This window comes from Plasmodium coatneyi, chromosome 14 (genome assembly GCF_001680005.1).
Source record: "Plasmodium coatneyi strain Hackeri chromosome 14, complete sequence".
NCBI lineage: Eukaryota > Apicomplexa > Aconoidasida > Haemosporida > Plasmodiidae > Plasmodium > Plasmodium coatneyi.
This window is the reverse complement of record NC_033569.1, coordinates 877,351-902,954: the sequence shown is the minus strand read 5'-3', so window position 1 is coordinate 902,954 and position 25,604 is coordinate 877,351. Positions and strand designations below refer to the sequence as shown.

Below are 25,604 nucleotides of genomic sequence, written 5' to 3'. Positions count from 1 at the left end.
TTAAGGAAGGAAAGGAAGTTCGGTCTAAGGAAGGGAAGGAAAAGATCTAAGGAAAGCAAGGGAATGATCTAAAGAAGGGAAGCAAAGAAATGAGAGAAAGAAAGAAGGGAAGAAAAGAAAAAGGGAAAAAAGGAAAGGATGAAAATATAAGGCGTAAAGAAGGAAGGTTTAAGGAAGAAAAAAAAAAGAAGGTAGGTGTAAAGAAGAAACGTTTAAAGAGAAAAAGAAATTTAAAAAAGGAAGGTGTAAAGAAAGAAGGTTTAAGGAAAAGAGAAGAAAGAATAAAAGGAGGAAAAAATGGGGGGAAGGAAGATTGTATGCTCTCTCCCTCTCTCCCTGCTTCACATATGCACATATATGCATATGCATGTATGTATATGAACTGTGTAAAGTGTATATAAAACAAAATTTTTTCCGAACACAATTCTAAATAGTAGAAAAAAAAATGGAGTAAAAACATCGTACACTAGAATTTTCACCTTAGAAAAGAGAGGAATTTTCACTCAGAGGAAGAAGGATGGAAAGGGGTCTAAGGAGGAGGATGGAGGAAGAGAAAAAAAAAAAAAAAATTTTGCATCCTCCCACCCTACCTTCCACATTAATTATATATATGTGCACATAATCATAATGAATTTTCGATACATATATACACAAGTAAGTAATGTGTTATCACCATTTGAAAATTAAGAAAGACACATTATTCTTAAAGCAAGAAAGCATAAAAAATTTTGAATATTCATCAATCATAAAGTGGGCAAAATTTTTTGAATACACGTACACTTCCTTTTATGCTGAGTAAATAAATATATATGAACAACCACCTTCTTTTTTTAAAAAGTAGAATATATATACCAAAGAAGAACGCACGACTTAAAATATGGCTGATGTAAGACGCTCTATTCCTTCCTTTATTTCAAAATGGAGGCATTTGAATAATATGTGCACATATATACACATATATATAACTATATATATATATATAGATGTATGTGTATATATGTATATATTTTTACTTCGTTTATTAATTATATTTATAGGGGGACAAATTGGAAAGTTTATACTCAAGTGTAAATTTCTATAGGAAATTCAGCAATTGGAAAGATTTAGGCGATTGTACTAATATGAGCGGATATGGGGGGACAAAAGGAGGAATAAGTAATTACGTTGGTCTTCAGTCATATAGGGAAAATATTATGAGTGCTTGGTGTCATATGCATAAAAACGGAAAGGTTACAGATTCTAAAAATGAATGGTGTTATTGGTTCTATTTTTGGTTGGGAGGTATATTATCCAACCATTTGCAAGATCCCACAGGGTTTGAAAAGGATATAGGGGATATTTACGGTGAATTGGAACCGTTGGCGCTTACCAAACACTGCAAAAATCTATACCCCAACATTAACAGAGAAACCTTCAAACAAATAAAAACATTATTCGACTTTTTGCACGACTATGGTGTCATACAAACTCTGTTAAAATATACTGGACCTAAAGGTCTTGAAATATGTAAAAGTTACTTCGACAAAGTCAAAGCAGCACATGGTGAAATAGAAACACATTGTGGAAACCACCGAAGTGATGAATACTGTACAAAATTTTGGAATAATCATAAGGACAAAATTAATCAGGAACTACCAAAGTTGCAACTTAAACTGGGAGAACTAAAGGAAAAGGAACAGCTTGCAACACAAAAAGCACAATCCACACAACTCAAACTAAACAATGCTATCCATGAAGCAAACAAAGCTTCTTCTCTTTCTTCTGCTTTTGGTACCTTAGCAGCATTAGAATTACCAGCATTGGCATACTTTTTATACAAGGTAAAATTATAGCTAAAATTAAAATTTTTAACAGTACTATTAATATACACCCCTTCCTTTCTTTCCACCCTTAGCAACCTTCCTTCCTTAGACCACACTTCCACCCCTAACACAACCCTCCTTACATCTACCACCCCTAATACAACCTTCCCTTGCTACTACCACCACTAACAATCTTCCTTCCACCTACCACCACTAACAACCACCCTCCTTCCATCTACCACAACCATAACAACAGATGCTTCCTTCCACCAATCATCACCAACAACCTTCCTTCCACCTACCACCCCTAAGAACCTTCCTTCTAACACCCCTAACAACCTTGCTTCCACCATACTACCTTCCTTCCTGTCCTTCCTTCACCCCCTAATACCCTTTCCTTTCCTCCTCCTTAGATCACCTTCCTTCCTCCTCCTTAGACTCATCCTTTCCTTCCCTACTTAGATCCTCCTTTCCTTCCACCTACCACCACCCTAAGAACCTTTTCCTTTTTAACCCTTCCTTCCCTTCAGTATAAACCATGGTCTTTTTGGTTTGGTAACCACTCAAGTGGAAAAAGAAAGAGAAGATCAGCCGGACGTGACATTGACGATTTAACAGAGACTTCAACAATAGGTCCAACAACAGAGGATGATTCAACAGTATATGGTGTACAGTCTCGAAGGGGAAGAACAGGAACAAGAACCAATAATAGTACAACAGGTCATCGGAATATAGGCCGCCAGAATATTGGTTACCAAAACATGTAAGACCTCTAAAGGAATGTTCCCCATCAGGGGAACATAAATGAGCGTGCACAAAGTTTATATATACAGTGTTTATGGGAAGGAGCAAAGTGGCATTTTCCTTCCTTTTTTTTCACACCTCTTTTTTTTCCTCATTTTTTTCTTTCTTTTCTTTCTTTATTTTCTTCTGCTTCTTTTTTTCCTCTCCCTAAATTTGTATGTATGAGCAATTGCTGAAGCGAAGATCTTCCAAACAAGCCCGGAAAAAAAAAAAAAAAAAGGAAAAAGAGCTGACCTCTTCAAAAAAGTATTTATGTTTAAAAAAAGAAAAAAAAAAATTTTTAAATAGAAAAAATTACAGGTGTAAAAACCTATAACACAAAAAAATTTAACATATTTTGTATCTTCACTAAAAAAACGTTTTCCAACACATCCTTGAACGGAGGAAAATTTTTTTCTTCTAACTTATATTGACCACACACGAAAGTGAACTCTTTCATGCAAAACAAAACGAAAAAAAAAAAAAAAAAAAATATTTACTACACCCTAAAAACCGGAATCGGAAATTGGAACGTCTTCGTTAGGAACACCTTCCTTAGGAACTCCTTCCATATGAATATTTTCCTTCGGAATATCTTCGATAGAAACAAAGTTTTCCTTCCCTAAACCCGCAATCTGAACATGGAACACGTTCCTCAGGAATAAAGTGTTCCTCGCTAAAGCCGGAATCTGAACGTCGAACCTGTTCCTTAGGAATAGAGTGTTCTTCCCTAAACCCGGAATCTAAACTTGGAACCTTTTTTTCTTTTATGAATTCACTTCCCATGAATTCTTGAACCAAAATTTCAAAAAAGTCTTCTTTCGTCGAATTCAGGGTCCCTTTTTGACATTCGTTTATGACTTCTAAATGAATATCAATAATCATGCGGCGACGACTACCACCTCGTTTTTTCCACCTTTCTTTAGGCGTAGAACGAGGTTTGCGTTCCTTTACTAACGTATATTCATGTGGACCATCTGCCTCGTCGTCCACATGATCAGGGAGTTGTTCTTCCAAAGTTGCCGGATCACGTATTTGAGGAGCTCTTCTGTGACGTTTTCTATTTTTACCTGGTAGGGCAAAATACTGCAAAAAAAAAGGAAAGGTTAGGAAATGTGCGTCCCTTTTATTTATTTTATTTTTTCCTTTTTTTTTCTTTACTCTTTTTCTTCCTTTTATTCTTTCTTTCCTTCTTCATTTTTTTTTTCTTTCCTTCCTTTTTCTTGTATGCACACTTCAGAAACACACTCCTCACTAAAACAATTAATGCTCGAGGACACATTGTTGTTCTTACACCCTGGAACAGCTAAACATCAGGTCATATTGTTGTTCTTACAACCTAAAACAGCTAAACATCAGGCCATATTATTGTTCGTATACCCTAAAACAGCAATATAGCAGGCTACATTGTTGTTCCTATGCCCTCACACCCTTCCTTACCTAAAAGCGGGACCTTACACCCTTAGTGCGAAATCCTACACGTATACCCCTAAAATGCGAAATTCTACACACATCCACAAAATGCGAAATCCTACACAAGCACCCCTAAAATGCGAAATTCTACACATACACACCCTAAAATGAAAACTCGTACATATACACCCTAAAATGCGAAATCCTACACACACACACCCCTAAAGTGCGAAATCCTACATACACCTCCCTAAAATGCGAAAACCTATACACACCCAACTGATTCATTCACCTTTCTTTTCCTCTTTTCTTTTTCTACTTTTTTTCCTTTTCCTTTTCCTTTTTTTTTTTTTTTTTCCTTTTCCTTTTCCTTTTCCTTTTCCTTTTCCTTTTCCTTTTCCTTTTCCTTTTCCTTTTCCTTTTCCTTTTCCTTTTCCTTTTCCTTTTCCTTTTCCTTTTCCTTTTCCTTTTCCTTTTCCTTTTCCTTTTCCTTTTCCTTTTCCTTTTCCTTTTCCTTTTCCTTTTCCTTTTCCTTTTCCTTTTCCTTTTCCTTTTCCTTTTCCTTTTCCTTTTCCTTTTCCTTTTCCTTTTTCCTTTTCCTTTTCCTTTTCCTTTTCCTTTTCCTTTTCCTTTTCCTTTTTTCCTTTTCCTTTTTTTTTTTTTTTTTTTTTTTTTTTTTTTTCTTTCTCTCTTTTTAAAATTTTTTTCTTACCTTCAAAAGGAGATAACTTATGACAGAGGTGGCGATGGCAACAGGGATTGTAGGAAGGTAGGGGGTAAGGAGGTTGGAAGGGTTTTCAATCGTTCTACTAACTAGGGAAGAAACAGGAAGGGGGGTGACTGGGGCACCCTCCCTTGGACTTCTTCCTCCTGTTTTAACACTACCAGGTGATGATGTTTGTCCTGAACTGCCTTGTGCTGTTCTTGGTGTTGTCGGTTCCGGTTGTACTGGTGCCGCTGGTTGGGTAATAATCGGAACGGAGCCTTTAGGGAAAGGAGGTCCCCAAAACACATCAAAAGGGTTATCGTCACTCGAATCGAGGAGGATAGAAATATCTTCGTTACTGATACTACCTAAGTCCCGCGAAGAAGAAGTTTTTACAGGCGAATCATCAGGAGCCGGTTTCCCATTAATGGTAGGGGGCACACCATTAATTTCACTACCTCCCTGAGTAACACCTGAAAAATGAATAAAGGGAAAGGGTGATTATTTTTAGTATATTTATGAGTAATATTATCTAAGATGATGTGGGTACACCATGGAAAGAGTGCACTTCCATGTGCAGCTTCATTTACATAGAGTGCCTACTTTTTTGGGAGTTACCCTTATTATTATTCTTACCTGTCTCAGATGGTGTACCCACAGGAGTTTGGGTGTCTGCGTCAGCAGTATCAACCGAAGTAGATTTAGCTTCGGGACCATCTGCTTTACCATTTTCTCCTGTAACAGAAGTATTTTCTGCTGGAGCTGCAGCAGCCGGTCGTGCTGGTTCGGGTGGGGGTGAGGAGGATGTTTCCATTATCTCCTTTATTTTTTCCAATACAGCACTGTTTTCCTCCTTTATTTTGTTGACGTCCTCAAAATATATTTCTCCATCCTTGCTCAGTTGTTTCTTGCCTTTATAATTATTTAATTTTACTTTATCCCAATTAACACGCTTCGCCTTCTCTTTACACCAGCGGGATCTAACTGTATAACCGAATTTCCGTTTGCCTGAATTCTCCTGCATCCATTTCTGAATTTCAGGTAACATGTCCTTTCCGCACCTATATAAATCACTAATTCTATTATATACACATCGTGTTCCTCTTTTCTCCTCATCAAATTCCTCTTCCCATGCTTCTACTATCCCAAAAATCAACTTAATGACTTCTTCCGGTATGCAGTCATTACTTGCATCCATTAACCATATATTTAACAGATCACACTTCCTAACACACGGCTTTTTTTTTTCCATTAACTTTTGTCTTACTTTCACATTCATATTTATTCTTTCCTATATATAGTAAGTTGCTTATGAGCATCATACAGAATCCTTTACATTGTTCCTTATTTTTACTGCTTACATTGTCCTTGTCGTCACACCATGCACATAAAGTTTTTATCTTTTCGAAATCATCCTTGTCATCTGAATCATTTGGAATATTGTTAAATTTCGTAATTACCTCTGCCCATTCGTCTGCAAGAACACTCAACAAATAATATATACATATTCTCATTTACCATTTTTATATACTATATTCTATATGTTCGTAATGGAACAATTTACTCCGCATCATTTATACTTATTTTACACAGAAGACAGAATAATACAAAACAAACGATTTACCTTTTTCCTCTTCTAGAATTTCCTTGTCCTTACAATCCACTGTGGGGATGGGGAAGTTGAAGTATACGTGTGTGAGCATAATATGTATGTGTATATATAGATAAGATCCGTACAATGTTGTACAGGAAATGGATAGGTACAAGCAACAAATTAGGGGAAAGTACAAAAAAAAAAAAAAAAATGGAAGAGGATAAAAGGCGAGGTATCGCGTCAAACCACAGTTTTCTCCTTACTTAGTTTTTACAACTATGGGACGCAACTCCTCTATTTTTTGGGTAACTTCATTAGCTTTATCCTGCATTTTATGACTTATTTTTTCCACATTCTTCTTTGGATCTTCACTCTTCTCGTCGTCGGACCTGCTTCTACTTTTGCATGCAGTCTCGTCCTTTATTGCTCGCATTCTGCTTATAACGCCCCGATTCAGAAACCATCTATAAATGTCCCTGAAAATATTACTTCCCTCTTCCGCAGAGTCCACTGTGAACGTACCATCATATATACAATCCTCATATTTATTTTGCGGAAATGCCTTGTTTAAATTAGATATGGCTGTGAATGCATATTCAACATTCTCTTTGGTTACTTTATACATTGGTCCATATAATAATAACCATAAGTTTAATAGATGACATGGTGCCTTCGGCTTCATAGCGTCCACTCTCTTCGTTATTCCATTATGGGTGTAGGTACTATCCTTCTTTGTTATTTTCCCTAAATTCCTTACAAGGATCTTACAAAAGCATCTAGGTAGGGTATTCGCGTGGACGCCCTGATTTTCTACGATTTGGTCGCACACAGATGTGAAACCATCCTTCTCATCGTCGTCATTTAATGGCCTGTTGAATTCCTCAAATAAACTATACACTTGATCGTTACTTGCACCCTAAAAATAGGAAGGAAGGGCATGTATACACATTTATTATTATATATATACTTATAATTCAAAATCTTTCTTCCACCCCTAATACAACCCACCTACCATCTAACAATCCACCTACCACCTAACAACCCACCTACCACCTAACAATCACCACTTTGTACATGGAGTGGAATGCATACATTATTATTGAATACTCCTTAAAATAAAAGAAAGATGAAAGAAGAACTGTTCTTACCCATCGGGTTTGGAACATTTGGCCGACCTTTGCATCCAAACATGCCCTATCACTGTCCTTACATTCAACCTTATTTGTTGCGTGGGATTTGGGTTTGGGGGGTGGTTGTTTAGAGGACTTTAATTCCTGAATTTTTTTTTTTATGCAGTCTACTTTTGTCTTTCCTGTAGGGCATGATGCTGCGTCCCTTAATATTTTTTCTAGATCTTCATTTGTTGTTATAATACCATCTGCTATTCCTCCTATAATACCATTTATTCCTTCTGTACCGAGATATTTCTCATCCTTCACTGTACTCTTTAATTGATTTATTTCACCATTCTTTAACCATTTTCCTATACCCTCTTCCTTCTCTTTTTCCTTCCTTTTCTGTTCTCTCTTACTTCCCTCATCTCCGCATTTCCACTTTTTACACCGCCTTAGATTCTCCTCTTCCGCAATTTTAACTGTTCCTTCCTTAATCCACTCTGCTATTTTAGTCCCAAGTAGTATGTTCCCCAATTCTAAATCACCCAAACTTATTTTTCTACATCCATCACCTCTACCCCCCTTATGTTTCTTCTCCCTTATTTCTTCGACCTTTGCAGATACATAATGTATATTCCTCCTTAAACACTTCTGATCATTAAATAATTGGAACATGGTGTTAGTTCCTATTATGCACTTCAGATAAGACTCTTCTTCTTCCTGCAGATTCCCTTTTTTTCCTCCTGATTTCTTCTTCCCCATATTGTTCATGTAATAATATACTTTCATTACAGCTTTGCAGAATGCCATTTCGTACCCACTAATTGGAATTCCCTCTTTTTTCGTTATATCTGCATTACATAAATTCTTTATTTCTTCGTCCCCATCAACTGCAAGTGTGTCCACTAATTCTTCCCACATTGACTTCAGATCCTGCCATACTTTATCCTATTAGGGGGAGAGGGGAAAAAATTAGTGCACACATAAATATACTCTCCCTTTAACATGTACTTTCCTCTAAACATCCCCGAAAATTAAACCTTATTTTTTGTTGAAATATTATATTTTCATTTAGTATTATGGAACTTATATATTTTACCTTCCCTTGGGATTTCTTCCCCTGTAACCATCTTCCGAACATTCCTGTAAATTCCGTGTTTGCATCTGGCGTGGTGAGGGTCATACCATGTGCTGCTGATGTTGCTGACTGTAGTTGAGGATGTGGATGTGCTACAACCGGTGCAGTGTTCTTTCCTTTGTCTTTATTGCACACATTCTTAGGAACCCAGCTATACATCTTGTTTAACATCGCACTTTTTTCCTTTACCTTTTTTAATATTAGGTTGTAAATATTTACACTTCCCACAAATACAACTGGAATTGTTCCATATTTACATTCATTGCAGCCTGTCCCGTGTGAAAATAATTGGCATAATTCTTCCATTGCAGCGAACGCACGCTCTATAACTTCCTGAGCCTTACAGTACATATCTCTATATACGAGAAACCATACTTTCATAACAGCACAGCGCACATATGCTTTCATTTTTACATTTACAATGCTATCCCCCGGTTGATCCCTCGTCTTTTCCTTTATCTTCCATAAATACCCTAGAATAAATTCACACCATTCTTTGTCTCCCTTCCCTAATTTCTTTTTACCCCCATTCGTTATTCCACATCCAGTTTCAGCGATACTCCTGTCTCCTTTCTCTAATTCTTTGTGCATTTCTTCAATCCATTCCTCCATCTCTCTCAATAATTGTTTCTGTAAAATAGAAGCACGAATACATTTATATGCACGTCCCGCATAAAATACATATTCCATCATTATATCGCCGAATTACTTTTATCTTAGTTTTTAATTCATAATTTTACATACACCCCCCAATGCAATATTTTACCTTCCCCAAATCTTCCCCTTTTCCCCTTGCTTTAATCCACTCATCCCTTAAACTGTTGAATTCCGTAGTTGTTCCCATTTTTACCACTATTTAATAATTTCATTATTTATCAAATAGAAATAATATTTCACTGGGTTATATGTGCACAACATACATTGTACTTCCATTATTTATATTATTATCTTATGATTCATTTTTCTAATAGTGTGGAATTTTTCATTCATTTTTTTTCACTCTTCTTTCGCTTCTTTTTTGCTTTTTCTCATGTTTACAGGAATATTCATGTGAATATCCTATGTATTCCTTCTGTTGTCATACAAGCACATTATTCCTTTTTTGTCATCATGCAGCACATTATTTGCTTTTCCTTGTTCTTATACAACCTATTCGTTCTTCTCTTTTTTTTTTCTTCTGTTTTTTTATACAACATTTACACTTGTTCAAAACAATGTTCTTATGTGAGAAGGTATCTGAATGCGCATTTCCTTCCAAATTTAATATAAGTTGTTCACCGAAGGAAAAAAGTTGTTCACCCGAAGGAAAAAAAGAATTAAACAGAAAAAAAAAAAAAAAAAATCACTAAAAACAAATTATTATTTGAAAAAAAGATTACGCATGCTAGAATTGTTAAATGTACAGTTTTTCTATTAAAATTATCAGGAACACATTGTTAATAAATTACGAACAACACCTTGTCAATAAATTGCGAACAACAGGAGAGCGAAGAATGTTCATGCACCGACCGGGAGAGAACAAAAGTGTCGCCGTAATGGAATTTCACTCAATAATATATTTGCCCAATTGACCAAGTTCACTGCTAAAGCTACTCCCTCGTGTATTCCATGTTTATATTCTTTCCAACAACTTAAAAATACAAAAAAGCGGAAATGAGTAAATATTCCATTTCCCAATCCTGAACTACATAACTACACAAGAATGTATAAAATATATATGCCTAGTATGAATCCATACTAACACCAATTCTTCCCCTTCCCTCCCTTCCCCCATTTAACATTTCATTGAGCATTATAAAATGGACTGTAAATTACATGAGTGCCACATATGGGAATATCAGCAAACTAAGTCAAAAGATAAGTTATTCCAAATGGAAATTCCTAAAAAAAAAAAAGTGAACAGAATAATTCCCTCATAATTAACTTATTAATAGAAAATTGAGAACAATCAGGGATTCGGGTTTAGGGCTCAGGCTTTAGGATTTCAGGGTTTAGGTTTGCAGGGTTTAAGTTTTCAGTGTTTACGTTTTCAGGGTTTAGGGTTCACGGTTTAGGGTTTAGGATTTGAGCCTCAGGATTTGCGTTTTAGCATTTCGGCTTTAGGATTTAGGGTTTAGGGTTCAGACATTAGGCTTCAGGGTTTAGGGTTTAGCGTTTAGTCTTTAGGGTTCAGGGTTTAGGTTTCAGGGTTTAAGGCTAAGTATTCATTGCCTAGGGTTTAAGGTTCAGGGTTCAGGGTCCAGGGCTTAGGGTTGAGGGTTTAGGGTTGAGGGTTTAGGGTTTAGGGTTTAGGGTTTAGGGTTCAGGGTTCAGGGTTTAGGGTTTAGGGTTTTAGGGTTTAGGGTTCAGGGTTTAGGGTTCAGGGTTCAGGGTTTTAGGGTTTAGGGTTTAGGGTTGAGGGTTCAGGGTTCTGGATTTTCGTTTTAGGGTTTTGGGTTTAGGGTTCTGGGATCAAACTTTAGGATTTAGGGTTCAGGGTTTTGGGTTCAGGGTTTAGGGTTCAGGGTTTAGGGTTCCGGATTTAGGGTTCAGGGTTTAGATTTAGGGTTTAGGATTCAGGGTTTAGGGTTTAGGGTTCAGGGTTTAGGTGTTTAGGGTTTAGGGTTGAGAGTTTATGGTTCCTATTTAGGATCTAGATTTTGTGGTTCAAGGTTGAGGGTATAGAACTAAAGATTTAGGATTTAGGTTTCAGCGTTCCAGGTCTTAGAGCTTGTGTACGATCTTCTCTGTTTTGTTTTCATGATCTCTTCATTTGGAAATTGAGTTCTCGAGGATGTGCCTATAGAGACGATCCCTGAATGTCTTCAAATCCTAAACCCTAGGGCGTAGAGCACCTAAGTCTAAGACCTGAACCTTAAATACAGAACATTCAACCATTTAACCCTGAAGGCTGAACCTCAAAGCATGAATCTTCGGAACCCTAAAATTTGAAACGTGTACCCAACAAATTAAACACTGAAGGCTCGAACTCTCAACCCTACAACCTAAGCTTTAACCATTAAACACTAAAGCCTAATCCCTGAACTGTAATTCGTAAACCCTGAAACCTAAACCCTAAATCCTGAGTACAAAACACGCAAACACAAGGTCTGTTTCCTAAACCCTGAATACTAACCTCTCAGCCTATAAGTCTAAAAACTTATACCTCAAAACCCTAAATCCTAAGTACTCAACCCTAAACCCAGAACCCCGAACCCTAAACCTGAACCCTGAAAGCTGAGCACTATACACTGAACATTAAACACCCAACCATTAAGCATTAAAATGGAAAACTAAACCCTGAACCTTAAACGATGAATCCTAAAACTTGGAACCTAAACCATCAACCCTAAACCCTAAACCCTGAACCCTAAAACCTTAACCTTAAACCCTGAACCATAAACCGTGAATGCTAAACCCTAAACCTTAAAGCCCTGAATCTTAAAACCCTGAAACTTAAATCTCTGAACCTTAAAACCCTGAAACCTTAAATCCCTGAAACCTTAAAACCCTGAAACCTTAACTCTGAACTGTATACATTGAAGTCATGAACCCTAATCCCTGAAGCGTAAACTAAAGAGATAGTAATTCATGTATTCTCGAGCCATCTAAACTGCTTTTAAAATAAACCTGAGAAGGTTCTTTTAAAATATAGAAGTTTCAATTAATGAATCTGTAGAATAGTCGTTTCCGTAAAAGGACTTTTCTTCAGTCCTTTAATTCCAGAGACTTCCGGAACGCTCTTGAACTCTCTGAAACTCTTAATGTTTGGAATTACGCACACATTAACATTTGTCTCTCTTTTAAATTAAGGAAAAAGTAATTATACATTCATATGTAGAAGGATAATAGGGATATAAGGGGGGCGTGGGTCCTATGTTGTAAGAACTATTTTGTAAGAATGGCCTGTTTATATTGTATCCATCGAAAGAAAAAGAGAAAAAATTAATACATGAATATGTGGGGAGTATATAATACGGATTGAAAATGTAAGGACGTTTCAGATAGTATAAAACGTATTTTCAGTAGAAAAAAGCTATTTGTAGTGTATGTATCAAAGGAAAAAGAAGGATGGCGAAGAAGAATTAGATTATTATTACTGAAGAATCATAAATGTAAAAGAAAAAAAGGAATGAGTGTACACTGCAAAAAGTAATGTTATAGGAGTATACATAGAATGCTTCCTGCATACATAACTAATGTAATTCTCTCCATATTGAATTCTTCGCTATTTACTCTATGAATATATACTTCATTTACAAAAATCGTATGAATGTGAATATGTGAAGGATAAAAATGAATTATATATGTAGGAACTGTACTGTACATATGTGAACAACTTCCTACAATCCCTCTAGTAATAGTTCAACATAAATCAAAAGTACATGTTCAAATTTTTATGGAAAAAGAAAGGAATTCCAGACTTCATGTACGCAATAAATGAATGGAGGGAATAATAATATAATATTTCAATGTACAAGGTGTACAATGTATATGTATAATGATTATGCTGTACATATAATATGCTATAATATATAATAAGGGTAAATTATCATCATAAGAGTAATATATATATGTCGAATGAAATCAGGAATATATATCATAAAAATTAAAAAGAATTTATCCCCACCTATTCTGTATTTGTTTCTTTCATTTCTTGACTAGTTCCTCTTTTTGAATTTGTTTAAATTATATTCATATAAAATAATTCTATATTGTATATTGAGGAATATAATTGTTTTAAAAAATTGAGTAGTGTACAATAATGAAAAAAGGGAAAAAGTTTAATATCTATTCCTCCATAATCATAACCATAGTACAATCATAGAACAAACAAACAGAAAAAAGCCCAACAAAATTTTTTGCACATACATACACATCCCTACGTACCACTTCTTCTATATTGAATGATTAGTTATATAATTTACCCCTTTGGAAGGAAGCAATTATATTATATACACATATAAAAGGAAATGAGCATAACATCTTCCAACATAAAATTCACTACATATAAAAGTGTATGTAAACCATGTCAGAAACAGCACCAGTAGCACCATCAACGGTAAGAGGAACAATTTTAGGGGATTGAGGAAAAGAGGAAGGAAGGGGTGTTAGGGGTGGAACGATGGTTGTTAGTGGTGGAACGATGGCTGTTAGTGGTGGAACGATGGTTGTTAGTGGTGGAACGATGGCTGTTAGTGGTGGAACGATGGCTGTTAGTGGTGGAACGATGGTTGTTAGTGGTGGAACGATGGCTGTTAGTGGTGGAACGATGGTTGTTAGTGGTGGTTGGTGGGTAGAAGGAAGGTTGTTAGGTGGTGGTAGGTGGAAGGAAGAAATGTGGTTAGACGTGGTAGGTTGGTAAGTGGAAGGAAGATTCTTAGGAGGGAGTTGGTCGAAGGAAGGTTATGTTAGGGGTGGTTGGTGAAAGGGAAGGATGGTTAGGGGTGGTAGGGTGGAAGGGAGGTTGTTAAGGGTGATTGGTGGAAGAAATGATGTTAGGGTGGTGGTTGGTGGAAGGAATGTTGTTAGCGGTGGTAGGGCGGAAGGAAGGCTGTTAGGTGGTAGGAAGGTCTAAGGAAGGGAAGGAAAGGAGGGTTCTAAGGGAGAGGGAAGGAAAGGAGGTCTAAGAAAGAAAGAAAAAAAGGAATATACATACAACTCCTTATATATGTATGTGTACATACATATATTTACATATACATATATATATGTATATGTACCCATAACCCCCTAGCAGACGTGCACACTAGGGTCAATTCAGCAGCAGTTAAGCTTAATTAACGACTTCTATACAAATTTCGAGAATGCTGGAGGAGGATCTGGCGGCGTCGTGAATAACGATGGTACGCAATTGAAGACTGCATTAAATACCAAATTCTCAAATTGTAAAGAAATTATTAAAGATGTTAACAAAATCGCCGACGCCTACGTACACGCATGTATGCAGAATGATCCGATTAAGTACAAAAATAATGAATCCTGTGAATTTTTTTATTTTTGGTTAGGAGATAAATATGGGAAGGATTTAAAGACTCATAAATTGTCTGAACTTTTGGATAAAATTTCCGAAACGCTCGGAAATTCTTCCTGGAGTAGTGGAAAGAAGTGTGATTTTAAATACAACGATCTTAAGGACAAAGAAATTGACCAAACCATTTTTGATCATATGAAAATCATATTCGATTATTTCAGCGATTATGAAGGGGTACAGAATGAACTAAGTCGGAGTGGTGCCACCTGCGCTGAAAAATGGTCAACCTATTGGACCAAACTTTCTACAGCATGTAAGGCCATGGAAAAGGTGTGCAGCACAGAAGGGGGTGGTGATCATACGAATAAACGGTATTGTACCGACTTTAAAAATACCTATGCTGTACATTGTTATACAGCTAATCTCCCCCAACAGATGACGAAACTAATAACACAGATCCAGCGTGCAGCGGACGCAGCACAAACAGCAGCAACCTTAGCAAAAGACGAAGCGGTACGTGCTGCCACCACCACCTCTTCCATCTCTTCCATCTTCGGCACCTTAGCAACAATTGGTGCTCCTTTCCTTCTATATAAGGTAAAATATTTCAATTAAAAGTGAAATAATATAAGTAACAGTATATCCTTCCATAGACCCCTTATTTCCCTTTCCTTCCTCCTCCTCAGATCTCCCTTCCTTCCACATCTAAGACCCTTCCCTCCTCCTTAGATCCTCCTTTCCTTCTTTCCTTACACCTCCTTTCCTTCCTCCTCCATAGACCCTTCCTTTCCTTCCTTCCTTAGACCACTCCTTTCCTCCTCCTTAGACCCTTTCTTCACTCGTCCTTAGACACTCCGTTCCTTACCTCTTTAGACCTCCTTCCTTCTCCACTCTTCTCATTTAACGCTGTCTTTTCTTTTCAGTATACTTCCCTACCTTCTTTGTTCGGTATCCATTCTTCTGGACGAGGAAGAAGCAGAAAAAAAAGATCAGGGTGGGGACAGGACTATGATACTCTAACAGAAAACAGTTCAACATACGATTCAACGGACACTTCCACAATAGGTCCAAGAGAAAATTCCACACTACGTTCTACTTCATACACAAGATCATCTACAAGACAGTCTACCAGACCGTCCACCAGTGGAGGAAGAACAGGAGCAGGAACAAATACTACTACAACCGGTCGTCCAAATATAGGTTATCAAAACATGTAACACCTGAAGGAAGGGAAAGGGAAGGAGGAATGTTCCTTCCCTTAGTGAATACATAAATAAGTGCGCATAGTTCATACAATGTAAGAAGCAAAAATGACCATTCTTCGTTTCTTTCCTTTTTTCTTTCTTTTTTTAACTTTCCTTCTTTCTTTTGTCTTTATCCCTTTCTATTTTCTTAAGCTTCTTTTTTTTTCTTCTTCCTTTCTTTGTATTGTATGAATAACTCTGCATGAAGGGGAAACAATACTCCCAGAAAGGGGCGCGCAAAAAGAAAAAAGGTCCTGACATTTTTGAAGAAATATTTGACTATTTAAAAATGGTGAAAAAAAAATTTATGAAGTTAAAAAATTTTTGTAACACAATGAATAAGCATTTATTTTAATTCTTCAATAAAGAAGAAAATTTTACCAAACAAATCAAAATAAAGTGGGTAAGAAAATTTTTTTTCTTTCACTTCCACTTATAGTAGTTACACATGAACGTAAACACTTTCGTGCAGTACAAAGAAAAAAAAAAAAAGAAAAAACATCCCCATATAACAAAAAAAAACTTTTACGCGGTTTCGCATATATGCATGTGGAAAAAATCACACATAAGCAATAACCATGTGAAAAGGTGAAACAAAAAAAAAAGGAACTCCTTATTCCTTAAATTCGTCCCGTTCCCAGTGCGTTAGCAACATAATGAAAAAAAAATTCCAGAGAGATGTGTGTGTTCATTGGACAAAATGAATTTTAATATGTTCTGCATCCATATTTTCTACATAATTATTTTTTATATGAATATTTTTTACATTACCCCACTTCCTAATATATACCTCACAGGGTTCTACTCCATGAGGAATATTTTATTCATACGTAAATAATATCCCTATCGTTTTGAATAGAAATAAAATATTTACTACATCGTAAAACCCGGAATCTGAACTTTGAACCTGTTCCGTAGCAACATTAACCCAAAATCTGGAATCTGAACTTGGAACCTGTTCCTTAGGAACTTCTTCCCTAAGGACAAAGTCTTCCTTCCTAAACCTGGAATCTTAACTTGGAACCTGTTCCTTAGAAACTTCTTCCCTAGGAACATCTTCCTTAGGAACAAAGTCTTCCTCCCTAAATCCTAAACCTGAACCTCGAACCTGCTCCTTAGGAACATCAACTTTCAACCCGCAATCAGAACTTGGAACCTGTTCCTTAGAAACATCTTCCTTAGGAATATCTTCCCTAGCAACACCTTCCTTAAGAACAAAGTCTTCCTCCCTAAACCAGGAATCTGAACTTGGAACACCTTCCCTACGAACCCTTTCCTTAGGAAAATTTTCCGGAGGAACAAAGTCTTCCTCCCAAAACTTGAAAACTGAACGTGGAAAATCTTCCCTAGGAACATCTTCCTCGTTTAAAATGTGCGATCCCATAAAATCTTGAACCAAAATTTCAAAGAAGTCCTCTTGAACCAATTTGGTGTTCCCCTTTTGACATTCGTCTAAGACTTCTAAATGAATATCAATAATCATGCGGCGACCAACAGGGCGATCAGGACGGCGACGACCAACGCCCTGTTTTTTTGGCCTCTTCGCTTTTTTTGGAACAGATCTTGGTTGTCTGCGTTCCCTTACTAAAGTGTATTCATATGGACCATCCTGGTTGTCCACATGATCAGGGAATTGTTCTTGTACAGTTGGATCAGATACTTGATGAGCCCTTCCGTAACGTTTTCTCCTTTTACCGAGGAAAAAATACTAAAAAGAAATAAAAAAAAAAAAAAAAAAGGGAGAAAGATTAGTCCTTTAAGAGGGGTGAGTGTTCTTTTTAAAACCAGAATAATCAGTATAAAATAAGTGCGAAGTATACAATTAAGGTATGAAGAAGGAAAAAGGTGTGCACCTTTTTTTTCTCATTCTCTCTTTTTCCTATTTCTTCCTTAACTTTTTTTCCTCTTTTCATTTCACTTTTTTCTTCTTTTCTTTTCTTTCTTTTTTTTTTTTTGTATGCAAAATTTAGATGCATAAACCTCTCTCTAAAGAGCTGAACAATATACCACATGGTTGTTCATATACCCTAAAACCTTAAAGCTAAGTGCGAAATGTGCACCCTAAATTCGAAATACTACATACACCCCTAAATGCGCGCCTTACACCATAAGTGTGAAATCATACACACACACACCCTAAAATGCGAAATCATCCTACATACACACACCCTAAAATGTGAAATCCTACACACACATCCCTAAAATGCGAAATCCTACATATACACGCTCTAAAATGCGAAATCCTACGCATACACACCCTAAAATGCGAAATCCTACACATATACCCTAAAATGCGAAAACTCCTACACATACACCCCACTGATTCATTCAACTTTATTTTTTCTTTTTTTTTCTCTTTTTTCTTCTTTTGTTCTTATATTAGTGTTTTTTTTTTTCTTACCTTCCAAAGGAGATAACTTATGACAGAGGTACCAATGAAGACAGGAATGGTAGGAAGGTATGGGGTAAGGAGGTAGGAAGGGTAGTCAATCTTTTCCTTTTCTTTCCCTACCTTATTTACTTTCACAATCTTGCGTGCTCTTGGAAGAGCTCTACCCCCTCCTCCACCTCCGCCCAATACAGGAACCACGGGTGGTATAACTGAAATTCCTGAAGCTTGACTAGAATGAGGATCAGGATCAAGAGTTGAAACAGGACCAGGAACAGGATTGAGGTGTCCAGTGGTACCAGCTGCACCAGGATCAGCAGGTGGATCACCACCATTATTAGCTTGGGGACCAGGTGGGACACCAGGGGTGCCTTCAGGAGTCTTAATGGGAGCTTTATCATCCGGACTTTGTGTAGCTCCATTAACCTCAGTACCTGCAGGAACAGTAGGTTCAACATGTGGAGGAGTAGATGATTCCGCAACAGTTGTATCTAATGCTTTGCCACCGGTAATCTGTTGAATACTGTCCACTTCGTTACTGGGTTTACTTCCTGCAGGTGGGGGACCCACGTAACCTGCATTAATATCCTGCAGATCAGGTTCATCTGGGTCAATTCTTCCCTTATCTGGTTTCTCTTCTTCCTTCTTATCTTCAGAGGCCTGTTCCTTACCTGGATACGACGATGGTGCTGATGCTGAAGGGTCTGTATTGACTAGGTCTCGTAATTGTGATGATCTTCCTGCTCCTAATAAGTCTATAATTCTTTCACTATGGCAAGGTTTTTCTTTTTGCTCCTGCTCTTCTTTTTGCTTTTCATTCGGTTTACACTCCATCCATTGCATTACCTGCTCAAAGTCTCTAACACCACCACTTCTTTTTCTTGCATCATTTATCCAATTTTGTATGTGCGTCCCAAATAATTCCTTCACAGACTTTATATCCTCCATTTTTACCCAGTCACATTCTATTCCGTCTTTTCCACTTGGAAAATTGTTCCCCCTTCCTCTCATAGTCTCAGAGATTATGTTCATAACCTGATCAGCATTGCACTTATTTTTAAGAATTTCCAATATAATTGTATGCCCCAGTATACACTTTAGATACTGTTCCCACTGTTCTTCCTTTTTTTCACTTTTTCCTTTCCATTTATTTCGTTCTTTGTCCCATCTTTCCATCCAGTATATTATTCTTATTATTCTTTTGCATATTTCTTTTGGTTGTCTCCCATGTCGCCCCCCAGGTTTATCTGTTATGATTCCACAAATGTCTGATATATTCGTTTTACTTCTTTGGTCGCTAATTCCCATATATTCCTTCAATTCGTTTAGCAATCTCTTAACATCATTCCCTGCATCCCTACTTATTTCACCCTGAAAAATAAGGGAATGAATGAAAGAAATCGACATATTAAATTACCTTCCTCTACGTATGCTTTTAATTGATTCTTTTTTTTTTTAATACATGATTATATGCTCCTGCCTCTCATTTTTCCTTTTCTGAAAATAATAACACTACTCACCGGAATATCGTTCCCCTGCACAGATGTCCCATCATTCGTTAGCGTCTTTAAATGTTCTTCCCATGAATTCTTCAGCTCATTCCTTTTCTGTTCACTTTCTTGCCTTTTCTGCTGTTCTTCATGTGATTGGGTGGAAGAGCATGGATCGGTTACTGGTTCTGCTTGAATAGTAGATTCTTGACTTTTAGGGTTGGTTACAGTTCCTGGTGCTTGGGGTTGGGGTGCTGAACGTGCCAGCTGATCGTCCTCTGCTGAACTGTCCTTTCTACTTAGATCTGCTGCAGCTGCCTTCCTTTCTTCCTTAATTTCCTCCTCAACCTGCTTTTCTAATGCCTGCAATATTGCACTCTCGTTCGTTAAATTCTTTTTCTTATGAACTTCCTCCACTACTTTGTTAGCACCTTCCATGGACACAGTATTCCCTCCCTTCATTATTTTCTGTATTTCCTTTATTTTCTCTCTTTCTTTTTTTACTTTATTGTCCTCATTCCTCCCTTCTGTTCGGTCCTCCTCCCTTGTACTTATTCCATGCTTGTCGCACGTTTCCCCCTGCTGCTTCACCATTGCATATTTCTCGACTCTCCCATCTTGCTTCCATTTTTCACTATTTATCCAGTCTACTACAGTTTTACTAATAAGTTTTCCTCCTATTTGTGCACTCTCCAAACTGAACTCACTGCACTTCTTATCCGTCATTTCCATTAGGTTACTCTCCACGTATGCGTGCACCATCCCTGATACATGTGGAAGTACCTTATCAAAACGGCAATTGCTTCCATATAATTCTGCTAACACGACGGTTCCGATTAGACACCTTAAGTACGTAGTTACCGTATCTTCACCCTTTATGCCGTCCCTTACTCCAAAATTTTGTGTTAAACCATTTGTATATGACATAACTTTCATCATAGCTTTGCATAATTCTTTTTCTTCCTTATCCCATGGAGTTATTTCCTGGAAGTTACTATCCAACCCTGTTTCACAAGTTGTCGCTATTATTGGTTGTTCGCCTTTAAGAGTTGACATAAGATTAGTAAATACTGTCTTCATGCCTCCCCATATTCCTTCCTATAAAATAAATGACCGCCGAAACATATATATGCACATAAATTTCCCGTGTTCACATTATATTATGAATTCTTCATTATTATATTATTCCTACATTACAACTTCACTTTCCATTTATATTTAACGTTCATTACCGTAAAGTTGTCCAATTCTGCCACACCCTTTGTCATTACCCATTTTGTTATTAATTGACTTATGAAATTAAACTGTTCTTTGGTCATTTCTGGTTGCGCTGCTGCTGCTTGATGTTGCTGACCCCCACTAGTCCTCATACTATTAATCTGGAGACCCAATTTTGTTAGATTCTTCCTTTGCTCTTCACAATTCTCCGTGGGTTTTGGGTCTTTCTTTATTAAGTTCATAATTTTCGCATCCCCATTCATAGTTAGATACATATATTTTAACATGTCCATACCCTTTACTACTACCATAGGTTTTAATTCCCTATACGTACACTCTTTACATTGAGTTCCTCTACCTAATTCTTTCAGACTTTCCATTACATTATATGCCCTATGTACAACATCCTGCTTATCACAATGATTAAATATGTACAAAGCTGACCATAAGTTTAGTGTTGTACAGTGGACATATTCCTTCAACTCCTCCTCAATGTTCTCTATATTACATTCCTTGCCCCTAACACCTTTTATTTTTAGTAAATTCTGGAGAATAAACTCACATACTTTTTTCTCGTCCCCTTCGTTTCCGTTTTCACATAGTGTTTCAGCAACTCCATGCTCGTCCTTATCATACATTCTGAGAATAAATTCATTCACCCAACTGAGTATTGTCCTGCCTAATGTTGTCTGTAAATAAGGATTAATATGTTCATACATGTTCTCTGTGTACACTATATATTTATCATTATTAGAGGAGAGAATAATATAATTTGGGACAATGATGCACTCATACAGTGCACACAGCTCCTAGTATATTGTTATACCTCCCACACCCGTTTCGTACTCTCCTTAGATCCTTTCTCCTGCAGCCATTTTTTCTTCAATTCGTTAAATTCTTTATCATCACCACCTGAATCCATTTTTTTTTACCACATTATTAAATGGAATCGTTACATATCATATGAAACAAACATTTCATCAAATGATATATACTGTGCACACACTTTCCACTTCCCATTATTCATATTATCATTTTATGATTGAATCCCTCCAAACATATGAAGTTCCTGTCCCTTTTTTTTTCTTCCTCCTTCCTTTTCCCTTCATTTAAAATATTTCTGTACTTCCGGAAAAAATGATACTCCTGTATTCAGCACATGCATCCTTTAAAATTTTTTGAACAAAAAAAAAAAAAAAAAAAAAAAGTAACAAAGAAATTGCCACCCACATTCCCTCCTTTCTTCTTTAATTTCTTTCTTTTTTTCCTTTTATTCCTTTTATTCCTTTTCCTCCGAGAAAAAAGAAGAAACAACCTTTCTTATGCATTGCATTCTTCTTAGAGGAAATACAAAATAACCTTCCTAATACACTGAATATTCTCCTAAGCAAAAAAAGGAAGAACAATTTTTGAATGCACTTTCCAAATTATTAAAAAAAGAGATTAGCAACCTTCCCTTCCTTCTTATGTCTTTTACTTATGTACCTTTTTTTTTTTTTTTTTTTTCTTCACCTAATGAAATTTTTTTTCCCTTTCCTTCAAAAAAATAGAAAATAATCTTCCCTCTCTATTAATTCTATCCCCTATGCTTCTTTCCTATACATTACATTCATCTAAGAAAAAGAAAAAGAGAGAAATTATCCACCTCCCCTTTTTTATCTTTTTTTTCCTTAAACTTCTTTTCTTTTTTTTTTTAAGGAAAAAAAAAAAGAGGAACGAAGAACTTGGCACACCATACTATAACCTTTCCTTTTCTTCCCCTTTATTCATTATTCCTTTTCTCCTCTCTTCATTTCTTTTTTCTTTTTTTTCTTTCCTCCTTTTTTATCCCGTCCTTCTATTCATCGTTCTTCATTTTTTTTTAATTATTTTATTTTCTCTTATTTCCTTTTACCCCTTTTTGCTTTTTTTTTCCTTAAACTTCTTTTCTTCATTCATTATTTTTTTATTTTCTTAAGAAAAAACAATATTCCTTCTTCCTATACACGGCATTCCTTTATTAAAAAAAGAAGAGATAAGTGAGGAACAATCTTCCCTCCACACCTAATACACATTCTACAATTTCCTAAAAAGTAAGAAACAAAAAGGACCCATCCTAACATTCTAATCCTTTCTTTTCTTCTTTTTTCATATTACCCCTTTTCCCCTTCCCCCTTCACTATTCCCTTCTTTCTCCCTTTCTGTTTCTTCCTTTCTTCTTCTTTTTTTTTAAAAAAAAAGTAATGGAAAAGCCCACATCCTCCTTTTTCTTTTTTAACATCCATTTTTTTCTTGCATAAAATTTCCTTCCCTACACCTCTTCCTTCCCTTCCTTAGAACCTCCTTCCTCCTATAGTTCCTCCTTCCCTTCCTACCACCACTCTAACAACCCTCCTTCAACCTAACAACCATCCTTCCACCTAGCAACCATCCTTCCACCTCTAACACAACCTTTCTTCCACCCTACCAACCTACCACCCCTAACAACCCACTTACCACCACCCTAACAACTTTCCTTCCACCTACCACCCCTAACACCACCTTCCTTCCACCAACTACCTAACAATCATCCTTCCCTTCAGTATAAACCATGGACTTCTTGGTTTGGTATCCATTCAAATGGAAAAAGAAAGAAAAGATCAGCCGGGCGTGACATTGACGATTTAACAGAAACTTCCACAATGGACTTCACAGGAAGTTCGGAAGGAAGTTCCATACTTGATTCCCCCACAGTAAGTTCTAGTGCATATACAACACAACCCGGGGGAAAAACAAATAATAGTACACGGGATCGCGGGATGGTAGGTTATCAAAACATGCGATGTAACACATATTTGGAGTGTAACCCATTCAATATACATTGTTCCTCCTTTCCCCTATTAGAGGACATAAATGACTATGTAGTTCATACAATGTGTAATGAATAGAATGCCATTTCCTCCCTATTTTTCTTTCTTTTTTTTTTATTTCTTTTCTTCACATTTCTTCCTTTTCTTCTTACATTTGGTAAGTTTGAATAAGCACATAAGGAAAAAATGCTCCCAGCAAGGGGCGCACAAAAAAAAAAAAAAGAAAAAGAAAAAGGTGCTCAACTCATTAAAGAAATATTCTTGTATTTTAAAAAAACAAAAAAAAAATATTATTAAGCCAAAATTTTTGTAACAGAATGAATAAGCATATTTTTTAACCTGCAATAAAAAAAAATTTTACCAAAACAAATTAAACTCAAGTGGGGAAGAAAATTTTTTTCACTTCCACTTATATTGATTACACATGAACAATGTAAACAATTTTATACAAAACAAAAAAAAAAAAAAAAAGGAAAAATATTTACTACATTCTAAAACCCGGAATCTGAACTTGGAACCTGTTCCCTAGGAACACCTTCCATAGGAACAAAGTCTTCCTTCCCTAAACCCGGAACCTGAATTTTGGAAACTGTTCCTTAGGACATCTTCCTTAGGAAAAAAGTTTTCCTTCCCTAAACCCGGAATCTGAACTTCGAACTTCTTCCTTAGGAACATCAGCCATAGGAACGTCTTCCTTAGGAGCAAAGACTTCCGTCCCTAAACCCGGAATCTGAACTTGGAACGTCCTCTTCCTTAGGAACTCCTTCCATAGGAATATTTTCCTTAGCAATTTATTCCTTAAGAATTTCTTCCTTAGGGAACTGAACATGGAACCTGTTCTTTAGAAAATTCTTCCTTAGAAATGATGTCTTCCTCCTTAAACCCGGAATCTGAACTTGGAACCTGTTCCTTAGGAACTCCTTCCTTTGGAACAAAGTCTTCCTTCCTACATCCGAAATCGGAACATTGAACCTGTTCCTCAGGAACATCTTCCCTAGGAACGAAGTCTTCCTCCCTAAACCCGGAATCTGAACCAAAACATTGAACTTCTTTTATAAAATTGCTTCCCATGAACTCTTGAACCAAAATTTCAAAAAAGTCTTCCTTCCTCGAATGCAGGTCCCCTTTTTGACATTCGCCTAGGACTTCTAAATGGATATCAATAATGGTACGTCGACCAACAGGGCGATGACGACCAACACGGCGACGACCACCAGCACGTTTTTTCCTCCTTTTTTTAGGCGTAGAACGAGGTTTGCGTTCCTTTACAATGTAATATTCACGTGAACCATCTGCCTGGTCATCCACATGATCAAGGGGTTCTTCACGTAAGAAAGGACGACCACGCACTTGATGAACTCTTTTGTGAAGTCTTCTTTTACCAGGAAAGGTAAAATACTGCAAAAAAAAGAGCAAAAATTTTTTTTAAGAAGGGTGAAATGTTTGTTCACGCAACAGTAATGACTACTTTTAACCTAAATGCGAAATCCTACATACACACCCCTAAAAAGCGAAAATCCTACATACACACCCCTAAAAAGCGAAAACTCCTATACGTACAACTTAAAATGCGAAATCCTACATATACTTTCCCACTGATTCATTCACCTTTCTTTTTTTTTTTTTTTTTTTTTTTTCTTTTATTTCTGTTTTTTCTTTTTTTTCTTTTTTTTCTTTTTTTCTTTTTTTTCTTTTTTTTCTTTCTTCTTTTCTTCTAATATTAATTTTTTTTTTTTCATTCTTTATTCTTTTTATTCTTATTATTCTCTTTAATCTTTTTTCCTTCTTTATTCTTTATACGTTATTCTTTCTTATTTCCTATTACTCATTTCTTATTCCTTTTATTCCTTCTTTCCTTCCATCAATGTGTATAATATTACATTCATATATTTACATTCAATATTACATTCAATATTACATTCAATATTACA

The 25,604-nt window shown here is 36.4% G+C and overlaps 6 protein-coding genes across 6 annotated transcripts; 2 read left to right on the top strand and 4 right to left on the bottom strand.

Moving 5' to 3' along the window:
* Window positions 1-3,140: 3,140 nt before the first annotated feature.
* Window positions 3,141-3,783, bottom strand: PCOAH_00053260 (SICA antigen; the record flags this gene model as incomplete). The annotated part of the gene is made up of 2 exons (XM_020062106.1): window positions 3,141-3,655; window positions 3,747-3,783. The coding sequence occupies 2 exons, from the start codon at window positions 3,781-3,783 to the stop codon at window positions 3,141-3,143; spliced, it is 552 nt and encodes a 183-aa protein (XP_019917757.1).
* Window positions 3,784-8,339: 4,556 nt separating this feature from the next.
* Window positions 8,340-9,241, bottom strand: PCOAH_00053250 (SICA antigen; the record flags this gene model as incomplete). The annotated part of the gene is made up of 2 exons (XM_020062105.1): window positions 8,340-8,361; window positions 8,454-9,241. The coding sequence occupies 2 exons, from the start codon at window positions 9,239-9,241 to the stop codon at window positions 8,340-8,342; spliced, it is 810 nt and encodes a 269-aa protein (XP_019917693.1).
* A 4,318-nt stretch (window positions 9,242-13,559) lies between these two features.
* Window positions 13,560-15,119, top strand: PCOAH_00053240 (KIR protein; the record flags this gene model as incomplete). The annotated part of the gene is made up of 2 exons (XM_020062104.1): window positions 13,560-13,592; window positions 14,271-15,119. 2 exons carry the CDS (start codon window positions 13,560-13,562, stop codon window positions 15,117-15,119), a joined length of 882 nt encoding a protein of 293 aa, XP_019917571.1.
* A 1,641-nt stretch (window positions 15,120-16,760) lies between these two features.
* Window positions 16,761-21,483, bottom strand: PCOAH_00053230 (SICA-like antigen; the record flags this gene model as incomplete). The annotated part of the gene is made up of 4 exons (XM_020062103.1): window positions 16,761-17,456; window positions 18,708-19,451; window positions 20,219-20,721; window positions 20,886-21,483. 4 exons carry the CDS (start codon window positions 21,481-21,483, stop codon window positions 16,761-16,763), a joined length of 2,541 nt encoding a protein of 846 aa, XP_019917506.1.
* Window positions 21,484-21,496: 13 nt separating this feature from the next.
* PCOAH_00053210 (SICA antigen) lies at window positions 21,497-25,277 on the bottom strand (the record flags this gene model as incomplete). Its single annotated transcript, XM_020062101.1, has 4 exons — window positions 21,497-21,534; window positions 24,397-24,512; window positions 24,557-25,071; window positions 25,230-25,277. The coding sequence occupies 4 exons, from the start codon at window positions 25,275-25,277 to the stop codon at window positions 21,497-21,499; spliced, it is 717 nt and encodes a 238-aa protein (XP_019917742.1).
* Window positions 22,312-23,751, top strand: PCOAH_00053220 (hypothetical protein; the record flags this gene model as incomplete). Its single annotated transcript, XM_020062102.1, has 2 exons — window positions 22,312-22,326; window positions 23,407-23,751. 2 exons carry the CDS (start codon window positions 22,312-22,314, stop codon window positions 23,749-23,751), a joined length of 360 nt encoding a protein of 119 aa, XP_019917812.1.
* Window positions 25,278-25,604: the final 327 nt, after the last annotated feature.